The sequence below is a fragment of the Myotis brandtii genome, unplaced genomic scaffold, assembly GCF_000412655.1.
Source record: "Myotis brandtii unplaced genomic scaffold, ASM41265v1 scaffold609, whole genome shotgun sequence".
Lineage (NCBI taxonomy): Eukaryota > Metazoa > Chordata > Mammalia > Chiroptera > Vespertilionidae > Myotis > Myotis brandtii.
Window position 1 is genome coordinate 829378 of NW_005370315.1, and position 16952 is coordinate 846329.

General features: G+C 36.6%; 1 protein-coding gene across 1 annotated transcript in view; it reads right to left on the bottom strand.

Moving 5' to 3' along the window:
- Positions 1–16952, bottom strand: part of PROS1 (protein S (alpha)) — an 85536-nt gene that overhangs the window by 46413 nt on the left and 22171 nt on the right. Inside the window, exons 2-6 of the mRNA XM_005879732.2 lie at positions 14749–14906; positions 11754–11778; positions 5854–5940; positions 3819–3941; positions 3588–3719 (exon numbers count right to left, since the gene is read on the bottom strand). Of these exons, the coding sequence (XP_005879794.1) occupies positions 3588–3719; positions 3819–3941; positions 5854–5940; positions 11754–11778; positions 14749–14906 (525 nt within the window). The remainder of the gene's footprint in view (positions 1–3587; positions 3720–3818; positions 3942–5853; positions 5941–11753; positions 11779–14748; positions 14907–16952) is intronic.

A 16952-nucleotide genomic window follows, 5' to 3' on the forward strand; every position in this document is an offset into this window, starting at 1 on the left:
GAGCCACCATATTATTCATATGTGTTTCTAAATACATGTTTCTGAAATATGGTCTTAAAAGTATATACAATCTGCATTATCACAAATATAAAAAACAAATACGAGATGGCTCATCAGTCTTATGTTTTTCCCTTGGAAAAACAATAGCTAAACTGCATATCATTATTGTTGCCTGAAATATTCAAAAGTGACTCAAATTTAAAGTGATATTGAATACGGTCTCAAAGTATTTATAAAGCTGCAGTTAATCCAATACAAATTTTAATGCTAAATTAATATTCCTGAAATTTCAGATGTGTTTATTACATTACATAGTAGAGTAGGAGACAAAGTATTGATTGCAATTAGCTACTAGATAAGAACCTGTAAAAACAAAGAAAAAAAAGTGGTCCTAACCGGTTTGGCTCGGTGGACAGAGCGTCGGCCTGCGGACTGAAGGGTCCCAGATTCGATTTCGGTCAAGGGCATGTACCTTGGTTGCGGGCATATCCCCAGTAGTGGGTGTGCAGGAGGCAGCTGATCGATGTTTCTCTCTCATCGATGTTTCTAACTCTCTATCCCTCTCCCTTCCTCTCAAAAAATCAATAAAATATATTTTTTTAAAAAGAAAAAAAAGTGATAGAAATAATTCAGTGGAGACATAATTATAAGTGAACTTTTCTCATTTCTACTCTCTGAAGGCAAGTTTAGAATGAAAAATATACTTTCTACTTTAAAAAGTTGGGAGTTGCCCTAGCTGGTTTGGCTCAGTGGATAAAGCATTGGCCTATGGACTGAAGGGTCCCAGGTTCAATTCCGATTAAGGGCACATCCCCAGGTTGTGGCTCGATCCCCAGTGGGGGGCATGCAGGAGGCAGCCGATCAATGATTCTCTCTCACCATTGATGTTTCTATCTCTCTCTCCCTCTCCCTTTCTCTCTGAAATAAATAAAAATATGTATTTTTTAAAAGCTGGGAGTTTAACTTTTCCACAGACTAATAACCAACATTTCAGACATTATTCTATTTTAAAAGACATGCACACTGGTCAGCATTGCTCAGTGGTTAGATCATGGGCCTGTGCACCAGAGGGTCGCAGGTAGATTCCTGGTCAGGGCATGTACCTGGGTTGCAGGTCTGGTCCCCACCCCCTTTTTCTCCCACCCACATTAGGGCACATGGCAGGCAACCAATGTTTCTCTCTACTCTCTCTCTCTCTCTCCCTCCCCCACCCCTTCCACTCTCTCTAAAAATCAGAAAAAATATCCTCACTTCTAGGGTGAGGATAAAAAAATAATAATAATAAAATGACATGTACAAAATGACATGCACAAATATAATAGAATCAATCCCTGTGGTAAGGGAATTTCCCTGTATTTTGACTCAGTAAGTGTCAGTATCCTGGGTGTGATAATGTACTATAGTTTTGTAAAATGTTACAATTAGGGAAAACTGGGCAAAGGGTTCATGGGATCTCTTTTTATTATTTCTTACAACAGCATGTGAATCTATATTACTTCAAAATAAAATATTTAATATTTTTAAAAGAAAGTAAAAACATATGCCTAAATTATTTGGTCTGAGAAAAATTGCAAGGAATTATTTAAATCATATGAGTTCAGGTTATAGCTCATTGATTTTATGACTCTACACTGACATCTAATGACTGATGAAAAGTTTTATTCTTGAATTTTTTAAACATTTCCTGGCAACTTGATCCAAGCATATCCACATGTTGACAAAGGCCTTATTGTAATAGTTGTATACACATTCTTCTCAGAGTTCTGTACTCTATTAATTAGATGTCATGGATAAAAAGCTATGCAAATGAAGTATATAAGACCATATGTTCTGGTCAATCGGGACCTTCTTATTTATGAGTACTTTTTGTGATAATTTACATGCACATGTATAACTTCAGTGTATAAGGATTAAATAACTTTTAATTAAAAATATGTCACAAATTCTTTAGAAGAACAGACTATTTAAGTTTTTTAATGTAGAGTATGAATGGGTACTATTTGTTTATGGCATGCATATGGTATCTTGCATTATGATGGTTTTCTATAACTGATGTTCTAATGATATTGGTATTCTAAATGTTTAAACCTCAAACAGACTTTCATATAGGCAAATAAGAAAGATATATGGTTACAAACTAGGTATATGTTTAGAAGAAATTGTTAGTTCATACACTTCACTTTAGTCATTGAACTGCACTTTAAATAATATTAAACTATACCCCACCAAACACTACAGTGCATTGAGGGGCAGACCTTTCCTTGACTATGAATTCAATTTGGTGTATTTACCAAAGCAAATATGAATGGAGAAAACTTTACATTTTAATTTACTAATTTTTTTTTTACCTTGCAGCAAAAAGAGACGGAGGAGGTAGAGGAGTAGTAAAAGAAAGAGAGAGAGGGAAGGAGGAGGAAGGAAGGAAGGAAGGAAGGAAGGAAGGAAGGAAGGAAGGAAGGAAGGAAGGAAGGAAGGAAGGAAGGAAGGAAGGGGAAGAAAGAAAAACTTCTAGTTTCTTAAGGCAAAATTGAACTTCAGGCTGGAAATTTCCCTTTTTAGTCATCCACATACCTACCAATTACACTTGAAGATTTAGTTACAGCAGTTAAAGTAGTCTAATGGAAAAGACATGCAGAGATAAAAAAAAAGTCAAAACTCGGGGAACAGAGAAGCATAAAGAAAAAAAGAAATATACTATAGCAAAATGACTGTTATAAAGCTAAATTGACAGGAATCATTAAAGTCTGAGATTTAAAAACAAAAAACAAAAACACAAGACTAATGACAAATGATGTACTCTTAGATGTAGAATAAAGAAAGAAAGTCCGTGCTTCATTTTCCCCAAATTTCCAACAGGAAATGAGGTGTAAGATGAAGGGTTTATATTGGAAATTAAAGAGATATTTCTGACAAGGAAACAAAATACAATGAAAAAAGTTACTAAGCATTGTGTTGGATTTTTTCGTATAGTTGTTTATCTCATTGGAATAAAGGAAATAATATTATAGTGTCTGTCAAAGAAAGTATAAACAACAATTTTGCAAGCACTGTAGTATGCAAGGACTTGCACTGAAACTTCACTTTATCACCATATAACAAAATTATTTTTTTTCTTTTTTTTAAATCCTCATCTAAAGATATGTTTTATTTTGAGAGAAAGAGAGAGAGAGAGAGAGAAAGACATCAATGCAAGAGAGAGAAATAAGGATCAGTTGCTTCCCGTACACACCCTGATAGGGGGTCGAACCTGAAATCTTTTGATGTACAGGACAATGCTCCAACCAACTGAACCACCTGACCAGGACATAATGAAATTATTTTTAAAATGTGATCATGTGTGTGCACACATACATATGCAATAAAAAATATTCTATAAATATTAAATACAATAAGAAAACAATAAATGTCCTATAAAAAATTAAAAGGTAGTCCCATAATATCGAAAGTCTTCAAAGCGCATAGTAATGTATATTTATTATAACAGCTTATAACCAGAGAGTTTTCCAAGAATTTCCTGGGGAAATTTCTCTAACTGAATTTTGCTCTCACATGGTAAATATCTTTTTATTTTACCTTCTTTCTCTTACCTTTGCAGTCCTTGTTATTTGAAAGTAGAACAAAACCACTTTTACAAGAACATTGGTAACTTCCAGGTGTATTATCACAAATCTGACTGCAACCTCCATTTATGTTTGAGGGATTTTTGCATTCATTTATATCTAAAAACCAGAACATAAATTATTATTAAAGTGATAGAGCCTTCAGAAAATTTCTCAGGGGGTCGATCCAGATAAGCCAAATGGGTATATCATACATACCGAATTCACACTTCTCTCCTTGCCAACCCGATTTACACTTGCAAGTGAATGTAGCCTGGCCATCTTTGCAGCTCAGATATCCATCTTCATTGCATGGAAGAGGGTTGCACTGGTCTGGAATGGCTAAAGGAAATAGACATCTAGTTAATTTTTACCACATGATATACCTTTTGATAAAAATCCTGTGCATGCAATTTACCATAACTAATATTTGGAAACAGCCTAAGTGCCCATCAGCAGATGAATGGATTAAAAAATTGTGGTTCATTTACACAATGGAATACTACGCTGTGATAAAAAAGAAGGAATTCTTACCATTTGCAACAGCATGGATGGAACTGGAGAGCATTATGCTAAGCAAAATAAGCCAGTCAGAGAAAGATAAATATCACATGATCTCACTCATTTGTGGAATATAATGAACAACATAAACTGATGAACAAAAACAGATCAGAGACAGAGAAGCATTGATCAGACCATCAAACCTCAGAGGGAAGGTGGGGGAGGGTGGGGGTAAGGGAAAATTTAAAAAAAGAAATCCTGTGCATGAAGCCTATAATAAACAAACAAAAAATTGTAAATCCTTTCTTTCAAATAATACTTTTTCATAAAATACTGAGTCCATTAGACAATCTTTTTATTTTGCAAAAGGAAACTACTCTTATATTTGCAAATATATACAGTATTTTATAACTGTAATTTAGATATTTTTTCATATATATTACCATACTTGACCATTAAAACAGTTCCATGAGATATACAGGACATATAAAACTACTCTCAATATTAATAGAAAAAAAATTGGGGACTTCCAATTTGGGCTAAAATGGAATAACAGAGACCAGATTTATCCTCCTGCCTTAGATAAATAGAACTCTGTCAAAATACATGAAATAATGGTTTTCAGACATTTAAAAAAAGGTAGCAGAGTGCTGTGATCCTTAGGGGAAGGAATTTTCTTCATAAAATGTCAGAGCACTTTATCACCATCTTAATGACATGCCCATTTGTTTCTTCAGTCATTTGTGGTTTCTCTCTCCTCATGGGACACTGCAGGGTCCCTAGGTTCCTACACATTTCCATGCCTGCTTCTCCAGCCTCCTAGTCAACTCAGCGAGTTCCTTCCGTACTTCCCAGACAGCCCCCTCTGCTCAGGTTAGCTAGAGGAAAATTCTGTTTCTTGCAAAGAAAAACATTTTAAACCTAGCTGAAACTCAATTACCACATTTTTTTAAATGTCCTCATAAGTTCATCAAGTTGTTTTGTAAAACAGTAATAAATTAGGAATTAAAATAATAGAAAGACCAATCAGAAATTGTTATCAAATTACTTTCCTGTCCTTTGGTAAATTAAAAAACAGATAAAGTGTGAATTAAATATATGTATTCAAATAGTTTTATACTTATGTAACTATAACTAACTTTATATTAGAGAAAATGCAGATAAATATCTTGATATTGTCAATGCTGCATGTAAAATATTTGCTGGACAAACATTCCAATCTTGCATTTTCAACTTCTTGCAATTTCACCTTTTTCTCTATGACTCTCAGGAAACTGGTAAATCAGAGATAGATAAAGTACCAGGATTATCACTAGACTCTATGTGAACTTCAGAGGGAGAAGGCTAATTTGGGATCATAACATTTCCCACACTTATGTTACTGATGCCAATAGTTAGGAGAATAACTTGGCTCAATTTTGATCTATTAATCAACTGTAACATTTGGTCATATTACATGATTATGCAACGACAGACAAAATAAAGCTGTTGGGAATAAAATTCTGAAATCCATGACCTAAAGCTTAGTAAACAAGGCAGACAGTTCAATAAACATTAGGTGAAAAATTCATTTTTAATAAAACAGTAGCATTTACATATGACAAGCATTCTTTCAAATGCACTTTGAGCCAACCTCCTTGTTGGGGATAACCTTCAAGGGTTCATTTGTTAATTTTTAAACATATTTACATGGGTGTACTTTTCACAGGTTTTTGTTTGGTTTTGTTTTTAAATTGATTATAGAGGTATTTACCCTTGACACAGCTCCTTAGATCAGAGTAGGCATTAGTTGACTGACGTACAGTAATGAATGATCCAGCTCGGAAGGAGCCAAGACAGGCTGTAAATACAAACAAATGTAATCTTTTTAGAGTGGGCATGCTCACATGATCTGAAATCATGGTAGAAATTATGCAAAGAGGCAAAATATTTATATTCCTGTGGACTTACAGATTCAGCATTCAAAGCAAGATTGCAAAAATACAGATTCATGACAAATCTATACATATAAAAGCCTAAGCGACCATTTGACCGTTTGATCATTACCTGTGATGCGCAATGACCACCAGGGGGCAGATGCTCAATAAACAGGCATGGAAACTTGAAACAGACTGATGAATCTCAGAAGGAAGTGGGAAGGAGGGAGGGCGGGAAGAGATTAACCAAAGATCTTATATGCATACTAGAGGCCCCGGTGCAGTGGGGTCCCTCAGCCTGGCCTGTGGGGATCAGGCTGAAACCAGCAGTTCGACATCCCCTGAGGGGTCCCAGATTGTGAGAGGGCACAGGCCAGGCCGAGGGACCCCACTGGTGCACGAATCCGTGCACCGGGCCTCTAGTAGGTTTATGAAAGTTCTCTTTGGAAAAGAACCTTAAAGCCAGAAGTGAAAACGTTCTTGGATTTGCAAAGAGATTTATTGTCACACAAAAATCTCTATAGTAAAGACCTATACAGTTATCCTCAAATCTGTAGATCAGAGCCTGATTTAGAAAGTGTTCGTAATTAAGTCAATAGAATTAGTTAGTGTTTCTGGTTGCTGTAAACAACTTCCAATTGTTCCAATGTTGCATAGAGACTAACATAATAGTATTTGCCTAATGCCTCAATAGTACAAAGCAAGCAGGTTCACTGCATTCATTTTGTTCCTCACTATAACTCTATGAAATTACATATGGCAATCTGGCAGAAATAACAGCTGAAAAAATAGAGATAAAATACTTACAGTCTTTAAAGTAACTAGGGGTCACTTTGTGCCAACAACACGTTCTTTAAAAGCCAACGAAAACAACAGTATATCACTTCACTGCGGATAGTCATCAACTTACTAAAAAGGTGGATTTGATTATCTTTTGCTGAGAAACAAACTCTAAAATTGGTAGCTTAAAATGATTATTCTACTTTAGTCATGAATTTGTGGGTCAAATATTTAGAAAGTGTTGGGTTGTCTGTCTCTGCTGCACATCCTGGAGGATCCACCTCCAAGATAGCTTTTCATTCACATGTCCGACAGCTCAGGCTCCTTGGCATCGCTCTCTCTCTCTCTCCATATGGCATATCATGCTGCAGGGCTGCTCCATGTGGTTGAGTTTCTCTTAGCATGCTGGTTCTAACATGGCACTTCTTTCAGGGTAGCTAGCTTTTCAAGAGGAAAAAGTGGAAGTTGCCAGGCCAACTAGGAGGCATTTTGTCACTTCCACCATTCTATTGATCGAAGCAGTCCCAGGTTCCACACAGATTCAAGGGGGAGAAGTGGCAAGCATGGACTCCATGTAGTGAATGGGAAATGGCAAGAGGTATTGCAGAAGAGTATGTGTGATGGGAGATATTTCTGCAGCCATTTGTGGAAGGTACAATGTATAACAGATTGATTCAGAGGCTCCATTTGAAGTCACTGTGTACATTAGTATCTTACTGCTGCTGTGACAAAGTACCATAACCTTAGTGCTTAAATCAACGTAAGTTTATTCTCTTACAGCTATAGGAACCAGAAGTCTAAAATTACAGTCTCAGCCGGGCTGCATCCCTTCTGGAGACTTCAAGGGAGAATTGATTTCCTTGCCTTTTTTCAGATTTTAGAAGCCACTTGCATTCCTTGGCTTGTACCAGTAGGCCTACCTTCACATCACTACCAACTTTTGCTTCATTGTTATATAACCTACTACCTACTCTGATCTCCTGCCTCCCTGTATAAGGACCCTGATGGTTACACTTGGTCTAGACCCGTGGTCGGCAAACCGCAGCTCGCGAGCCACATGCGGCTCTTTGGCCCCTTGAGTGTGGCTCTTCCACAAAATACCACGGTATTTTGTGGAAGAGCCACACTCAAGGGGCCAAAAAGCCGCATGTGGCTCGCGAGCTGCGGGTTGCTGAGCTGCAGTTTGCCAACCACTGGTCTAGACTATGAAAATTCCTACACACACCCTCTATTCACCTTTTTCCTCATTAATATTATTAGGGACCAAATTATTTGATTCTCTTTTACCACCTGATATAGGCACCACTGAACTACTTGTCTGAATTGGTCAATTTAAAAAAATAGTTCAAACTGCCCTAAACAAAAGTTTTATTGGGATTGTAATGGAACCAGAGTCTGGCAAATTTTTCTTTTCTTTGAGAAACTACGTTTGCATCTTTCTGTCTTTATATCACAGAAGATGCCATCACATAAAAATCTAAGTGTTTGTTTATTAAGTGGAAGACTGTTATTCATACTCCCCTCTTGATGATACAGTACTATTATTTGTCTTTAAAAAGCCTGTTGCTTGCAGCTTTTTATCTCCATTTCCACTCCCAATCACTCCTTATGCAATCATTCTAATTAATTAACATGCATTTTTTATTTGTATGTGTTCTTACAAAATATAGATTTATAATTTTGTGTACATGAATTTTCATTTCTATAAATGGTTGTGTAATATGTATCATGTTTTCTGATATTTCTTCCTTAGCATTATATTTTTATGATCTATCCATGCTATTATATATAATTTATTGCTCCTAACTACTAAATATTACTCATGGCATGCAATCACCCTTTTAAAAATCCTCTCTATCTGCAATACTGAGATTGCTTCCAATTTCCCACCTCTATAAGCAGCACTGCAATGGGTATATCTTCATGCATGTCTCGTCAGCACATGAGTAAGAAATTTCTATGGAATAGATTCCAAAGGGTTTCTGGAATTGAAGGATCATTAGCTAGGCATGAACTTAGGGGCTCTCCAGAGGTGCACTCCCACCATCACAGCATAAGAATTTTCATATTCTGGCTTTCTAATTGTAGCCAGAATATATATCTATAATAATAAAAGTGTAATATGCTAATTAGACCGACGTCCTTCCAAATGACCTTCCGGACGAAGCTGGAGCTGCAAGGGATGCCCGCACCCGGGTGCCAGAGGGAAGCTGGTGCCAGCAGCCAGGGGAAGTCCTACTCTTGCACAAATATTGTGCATCAGGTCTCTAAATATATATATATATATAGCTAATATGCAAAGTGTCCCCTTGGGAGTTCAACTGGGATTATGATGTGTGCTGACCACCAGGGGGCAGCACAGAACAAATGAAGGCCCTGGCCGGCAGCGGGGCAAGGGAGGCTCCAGCTGGCAGCCGGAAGGCCCCGATCAGTTCTTGTTTTTGTTTTAAAGTTTTATTTTGTTATTATTAATGCCTGGAATGCTAATGTTTCCCTTGAGATGATTTTAAGGGAAGTTGGCAGTCTGGGCTAATTCACCAACTTGGTAAGAACTAGAAATTAAAAATAATTTCTAATGTTTATATTTAGGCTCAGAATTTAGCATTCTTCCCAAAAAGTTTGTCTCCCATTAATAGAATCTTCCACTCTATCAGGTGATATTTTAAAGGTCAATATATCTGGTAGAGTTATTTATTCTATTTTCTAAGGAAAAGAACACAACTTGAAAACCCAGAGCATTGCCCAGCTGCTGTGGCTCAGTGGTTGAGCATCATCAACCCAGGAACCAAGAGGTCATGTTCCATTCCGGGTCAGGGCACATGCTCGGGTTTGGGGCTCAATCCCCAGAAGGGGGTGTGCAGAGGCAGCCGATCCATGATGTTTCTCTTTCATGGATATTTCTCTCTCTCTCTCCCTCTCCCCTCCTCTCTCTAAAAATTAATTTTAAAAAATCTAAAAAATAACCTGAGAAAAAACAAATATAAAAACAAACAGAGCATTTCTGTCCAAATTCTATGTTTTCAATGCAGTAATGGGATATGTGGATAGATTGTCCAAATTCTATGTTTTCATTTGATACTTAGCTTTTCCACCATGCTGCCAAATAAGACAGGTAAAGAGAAGAGAAAGTTGGGTTGAGCCAGCAAAGAGGAAGTTGAGAAAAATAAAAGGAAAAATGTTTTACCTAAGGAACTCCTCCAAAACACATAATATTCTATTAAAATCTTATTTATCTTTATCAAAATATACTCTGTGATCAAACGTATATATTTTCTAGAGTTTAGACACCTACAGAAACAGTTTCAATACACGGACTTAAGAAATAGAGATTAACACTATGTTTTTTAATGCAACTTGTAACTTTTTAATATTCAAATATTGTCTGTTTTAATTATAACATAATCAAATTTCTACCTAAAATTGAGAAGCTGAAATAGTCTTATTATTCTATCTTTTCTCCACTTTAACAGTGCAAACCTGTAGTTTTTGCTTTAGAAAGTGAGTCATGTATAGCCCTAGCCGGTTTGGCTCAGTGAATAGAGCTTCGGCCCACGGACTGAAGGGTACCGGGTTCGATTCTGGTCAAGGGCACGTACCTCGGTTGCAGGCTCTATCACGTGTACAGGAGGCAACCAACTGATGTGACTCTCTCACAGTGATGTTTCTCTCTCTGTGCCTTTCTCTGCCCCTTCCAGTCTCTCTAAAAACCAAAGGAAAAATATCCTCGGGTGAGGATTACCAAAAAAAAAAAAAGAAAGTGAGTCAGACCATTGTGGACACTCATAAATGAAAGAGTAACTACTTCAGGACTATGAAAAAGAGCACTTGGTCCTAAAAGGGTCTTCTACACAGTGGTCTTAGGCTCCTAATTGTTAATTGTCCTGAAGGGAAGATATAAGCACATACCATCATTTCAATATCAGGCTCCCGAGGAAAGGGGGGAAAGAAGAGATATACCCAATCTAAACATGGTCTCTGGAGTCTGTGCATGGGTATTCAAAAACAAACAAAAAGTGAAGCTCTGAACTATAATTAAACCCTCAAATTTCAAGAGAAAAAAGAGTGTAATAGAAAAAATAGTTATTCGCAAAATTATATCAATAACTTTTAAGCTGCATAGTAATTCATGTATATCAGAGTACATTTCTACCTTTTTTTTTTTTTCACAAGGAAGATTCATTTTTCGTTTTCACAGGGCTCAAAGCTCAAGTTGGCTGGGATGAGAGTGGGATGGAAAGAGGCACCAGTGGGGAGTAATCTGAGCCTAAATAAAATATCTGAGATAACCATGAAGGTTATCAAACCTTTGTGGGCTCGACCTACAGAGAATCCTATCAGAAAGAGGTGAGAAAATTATACTCAACTTTTATTGCTGAGAAGTGCTAACAACTATCCCAAGTAACATTAATATAAATGTTCTCATATTTCCTTAAAGCAAATCGAAACATAGTTATCTTTAACTGATATTTAGTTGAAATCATCTCATCTGTTTGAGTACAGAAATGACCTCACTCCTGGGAAGTCCAGAATTGTGTACCAAAGCAAAACATGGAGAGAGATACTGGAGGAAATGATAAAGTGATGTGGCCAAGAGAGAAGTTGTTAATCATTTCAATAATTATTTATGCCACAGCTCTGGGGAGTACAGAGATATTTTCTTTCATTAAAAGATAACCCAGGACCTAAATATAACTTAGTATTAGCCCAATGACTCTATGAGAAAGACAGGAAATTGAAAAAACTAAAAGTCAAAGTTCCACATGGTAATTAAAGACCAACTCTAAATTTTTCTACATAACTTTAATAAAAGAACAGCAATATTGCATATAGAATGGAATCTTCCTCCCAAGGCCAATGAAATTGTATTGGATGACATATACAAGTAGAGGACTAGATTTGATCATATCTATTTCCCTTCCATTTCTAGAATTATGTGAATAAAAGCCTTTGAACTTACCTAAATATTTTGGATAAAAATATTCCTAGAAAGAAAGAAAAATAAATAAGTTATCTTAGAAAGTTACATTTCACTATAGAGTTAAAATAATTTTAAAATGTGTTTTTACTTTAAAGATGCAAATATGTGGAGGGAGTGGGGAGGGGTGTAAGTGAATGTGGAGGAGGGTATAGGGGGAATAAATGGTGAAGGGGAAAAACTTTAAATATATATCTTTTTAAAGATGCAAATAAGTTACATACAATTGTCATCTCCACATTATATGATTTATGATTTTTTTTCTATAGCAAAATATACTTGGAGTAGATAACTAATAACATTCAGCTAATCAGATGCTTAGTCTTAAGGCAATATTGATCTATTAAATTATGCTTCAAAAATTTCTAATCTGATAACAGGTTCTACTGAAGCTATCAAATGTAATCATATATGTCCCCTTTTTGTAAATCCTTTATTTTTCCCATAGAGATCAGATAACCATTTGACACATTTCATGCCATGCCGATTGCACATACCAGATCCAATGTTGAATAACACTGACATCATCTGAACTGAATTGAAGTGGACATTTATCTTTTAGCATCATGAGTACAAGTAATACCTTACTTATTAATTGGCTATGTACCAAAAGTTTGTCTGTAAATCAGTAATTTGGACTAAGAAATATACTTCACCATAGAGAAAAAATGTTAAAAATGATTTCTAATGGTAAGGTTCTCAGGCTGGTTCACAAAAGCCTTCTTAAGCCATAATATATCTAATGTGTAACATTAGAAGACAAGAACACCCCATGAGAAACCAGTGTTTCTACACAAAAACGTAATGAAGTGCAAACTATAACTTAAGTCCAAAGTCTTCACTGTTTCTTTCTCTCACATATAAACCTACACAATACATCTACTAGTTTATAAGGATAGGATCTCCCATCAAGTATTTCAGACAGCTGTGTCTTCTACAGAACAGAAGCCAGGAGGATAAGCAACAATGAATGGGTTCAAAAGGAGATTATGTGTTGGCTGAAAGGAATGTATTAGGGGAAATGGGGAGGAAAACAACGGGGTAGAGATTGGGCATGTGAATTAGGGTATTAGGGACATGGACAGCGAGTGGATGGGACAGGATAGAAGTGAGAAGGAGTAACAAATGTTTTTTCTTTCCTTTTATTTCTCCCATTTCTTCTTTTGTCTGTCATATCTTTCTCTTTTGTCAATGAGACCTCCATCAGAATGAGTGGAGGAAAGAAAAAATATTCATGAGTTCCCTTCCCCACTATCTTCCCTTCACTCCATTATGGTCTTTGGCCTCACTCCCTATTTGCTACTCAGATGCTAACATAATCAAGTATTTATGTATGAGTGATACAATATGATATCTCAGCCATGCACACTTGCTTTAAAACGTTCCAGCAAACAAAACAAAATTAGAGTGGGCATAGTAGAAAACGGGTAAAACAAGTATGGTAGATTACTGATCATTGTTGAAGTGAAGGGAAGGTATATTGGGGTTTATTATATTGTTCTCTGTATTTTGGTATATATTGTAAATTTCTATAATAAAAATAAAGGTGTGTGTATCTATTTCCTAAAAAATAAGAATACTCTGTATATTGTGTGGAAGAAAATATTTTTCTCTTGCCAAGTGCTTAGCCACAAAAGCAACAGAATTAAGAGAAACATTTTGCTTCCATCCCAGAGAGTATTAAAAATGAATCTTTAGGTACCTTGGAAAAAATTCCTTTTGAACCTATAAAGGTAGGTGGAGGTAAAAGAATTAAAGAGAACACAACTTATTACTGTCTTGGACAAGTTCTCCAAATATAGAGATGATTCTTCCTCGTTATCTCATGGTCCTAAGAGCCATGGGAGAGGTAAAGGAGGGCCTTTGTATATATGTTCTTCCTCATTTCCTTTTGGTTATATAGTTCATCGCAGAAAAGAAAATATCTGAGGTGACCATGAAGGTTATCAAACTTGAATTCTTAGAGGCACTATTTATACTGCCACCTGCAGTATATTTTGGAGAATATCCTGGCCTGGGAAATAAGAGGACTAAAGATAAGGTCATATTTCTGCATATTTAGGGATGTTTATGGTTAGATTTTTGAAAACTAACTTGGAAAAATTAATACACTAAGATGTAAATTCTAACCCTAGGAATGACTGATGATATAAAATGGCTCAGGAAAGTTCTCAAGGATTTATGGAATAAATCAAAATATACTCAGGAAATACAGTGCTGAGAGAATTCTTTTTTTTTCTTTTTTTAATATATTTTATTGATTTTTTACTGAGAGGAAGAGAGAGAGACAGAGAGTTAGAAAGATAAATGAGAGAGAAACATCGATCAGCTGCCTCCTACACACCCCCCACTGGAGATGTGCCCACAACCAAGGTACATGCTCTTGACCGGAATCAAACCTGGGACCCTTCAGTCCACAAGCCGACGCTCTATCCACCAAGCCAAACCGGCTAGGGCCTGAGTGAATTCTTCAGTAAGGATTCACAGAGTACCTATTATGTACTCTGACCAGCTCTAGATTAAAGGCTGGTTAAAAATGCCTGGAGATATTTAATTAAGTATAGTGATAACAATGCAATCACATGTTGGTACCCACCCATGTCTGTACATGTGCGCACACAAACATGCACACACATTATATTTAAGATGTCTTCCCTCCCTACTCCATATTACCAAGTTATGGTTGGAAGAAAGTATTTACAAACCATGAGGTTGATACTATTTGCTGGTAGTATTTAATTTATAATTAAATTATAGATTGGTTAGAGCACATTGCTTTTGGCAATAGTGTCTTCCTGACTAGTCCACCTTCCTTTGAAGGTATTTCCTTCTGAAATACTTCAATGGTTACATGTGAAATGTGATATATACACAATCACTTAACATTAAAAAGGAACAGAGGAACACAGACTCAAGCTGGAACTGTTCTGTCTATAATTGTATGACTAGCTGTGCTAACATTGTCATGAGCTCTTACCGTTTCAGGGTAATTTTCAAAGATCTCCCTGGCTTCTTCTTTATTGCACAGTTCTTCAATGCACTCTCTTTCAAGATTACCCGGTTTGACTTCTTCAAAGGGATGATTTGCTCGGCGTTTCCTAACCAGAACTTGTGAAGCATGTTGCTTTGACAAAACTGAAGGAAAAAAATAAGTTTATATAAATAAATATTTCATTTCTCCACCTAAAATATATTATTTTTTAAACAATCCTATATAATAAAAGCCTAATATGCTAAGTGTCCGACCGTACGTTCAACCATTTGACCAGTCGCTATAACATGCACTGACCACCAGGGGGCAGATGCTCCAACCAGTAAGTTGACTTGCTGCTGGGGTCCAGCCAATTGGGACTGGGCGAGACGGGCCAGAAACGTCCTGGAGCCCTCCCGTGGTCTCTCCCCAGCCCCAATCGTGCACCAGTGGGGTCCTCGTCCTGGCCTGGGCCCTCTCGCAATCCAGGACCCCTTTGGAGATGTTAAAGAGCCAGTTTTGGCCCAATCCCTATAGGCCAGGCTGAAGAACCCCACTGGTGCACAAATCCATGCAGCAGGCCTCTAGTGATAATTAGAATCATTTTCTGCCTTCGAATTGTATGACATTTAAAATCAGTATGGTTGAACTGAAAAAAAAAGTGCAGATATATAGCACTTTGATAACAACTCAAAGAGTAGGTTTGGTGTCCAACTATAACATTAGTATAATGATCTACACAAATTTTTCATGCTCATGCTGGAGGTCATACATACCAGATGATACTTCTGTTTATCTTATAACTACATTGGAAATAGCATCATGCTGAAATGACTATGTAAAAAGTCATAGCTATCCCAACTTGAAAGCCACTTTCTTAATTTTAATGAAAAACTCACATGATCACTAAAGCAGAAGTATAGTCCAATCAGCTACTTAAAATATATTTAATAGGCTAACACAATTATTCATACAAACAGGAAGATAAAAATTCATGGTAAAAGCAAGCCCATACAGAAGACTCTAGAATCCACAGAGACTAATCCTAGCATGCCCTCTATGGCCTTCTTCATCCTCTAATGACAGGCATTTCAATCATATCAGAAATGCTCCCATTTCTTTGCTCCACTTGACACAGCTGTCCTCCCATTCTTTCACACTCACACAAATCGGGCTTTTCTGTGTGACTCTAACCATGCTGCTTTTATCAAGATCCTGATACGAACTCTAAAGGTTAATTATCAGTCCTCATCTTCCATGACCTACAAGTATTATTTGACAGCCTTGATTATTGCTTCGTGGATACAATATTTAAACCTAACTTACAGGTCATAAGGCAGTTTTCCTTATTCTTGTATCTCATTGACCAGACCCAGACCCTTTTTACTGATCTGTAAATATTGGTTATTTGAGGTTTCATGGCTATATCCTAATGATACATTATATCTCTAGCTAGAGCCTCCCTCCTCGCTTCAGATCATATGTCCAATTGGCTATTGGACATCTCTTGGATGACCAAAAATCTCAAATATGGCATCATAAAAGTGAACTTTTAATTTCTACACTCCATCTGACTGCCTCCACTTGACCTCTCAATTGATGGTAATTTCTAGAGCTCAGACAAAATACCTTGAAATAATCCTTCATTCCCCCTTCCCCTCTCCCCCTACCTCAAAACCCAATTCTACATCATCACAAAATCCTCTCAGCTTTCTCTTTAGGACTTATAAAACAGCCCTAGCCAGTTTGGCTCAATGGATGGAGCATCAGCCTGTGAACTAAAGGGTCCTAGTTTCGATTCTGGTCAAGGGCACATCTTGGTTGCAGGCTCCTCCCTGACCTGGGCCCTGGTTGGGGTGTGTGCAGGAGGCAACCAATGTGTTTCTCTCACACTGATACTTCTGTCTTCCCTCTCTTTTCCACTCTCTCTAAAAATCAATGGAAAAATATCCTCAGCTGAGGATTAAAAATAAGTAAATAAATACTTATAAAACATATGATCACTTCTCACCACCTCTAAAACATGTTCTTTAACCAACTATGAGTCAAGATTTTAAAAAATCAGGCAACACTATCTGTGACACCTGAATATGTGAAAAACATTAGTTTTTACAAAGTTATTTAAAATGTTGGGAATTTCTTTAGTTGTCATTTCCAGTTTGAGATATGATTGATATATAACACTGTATTAGTTTTAGGTGCACGTTTTA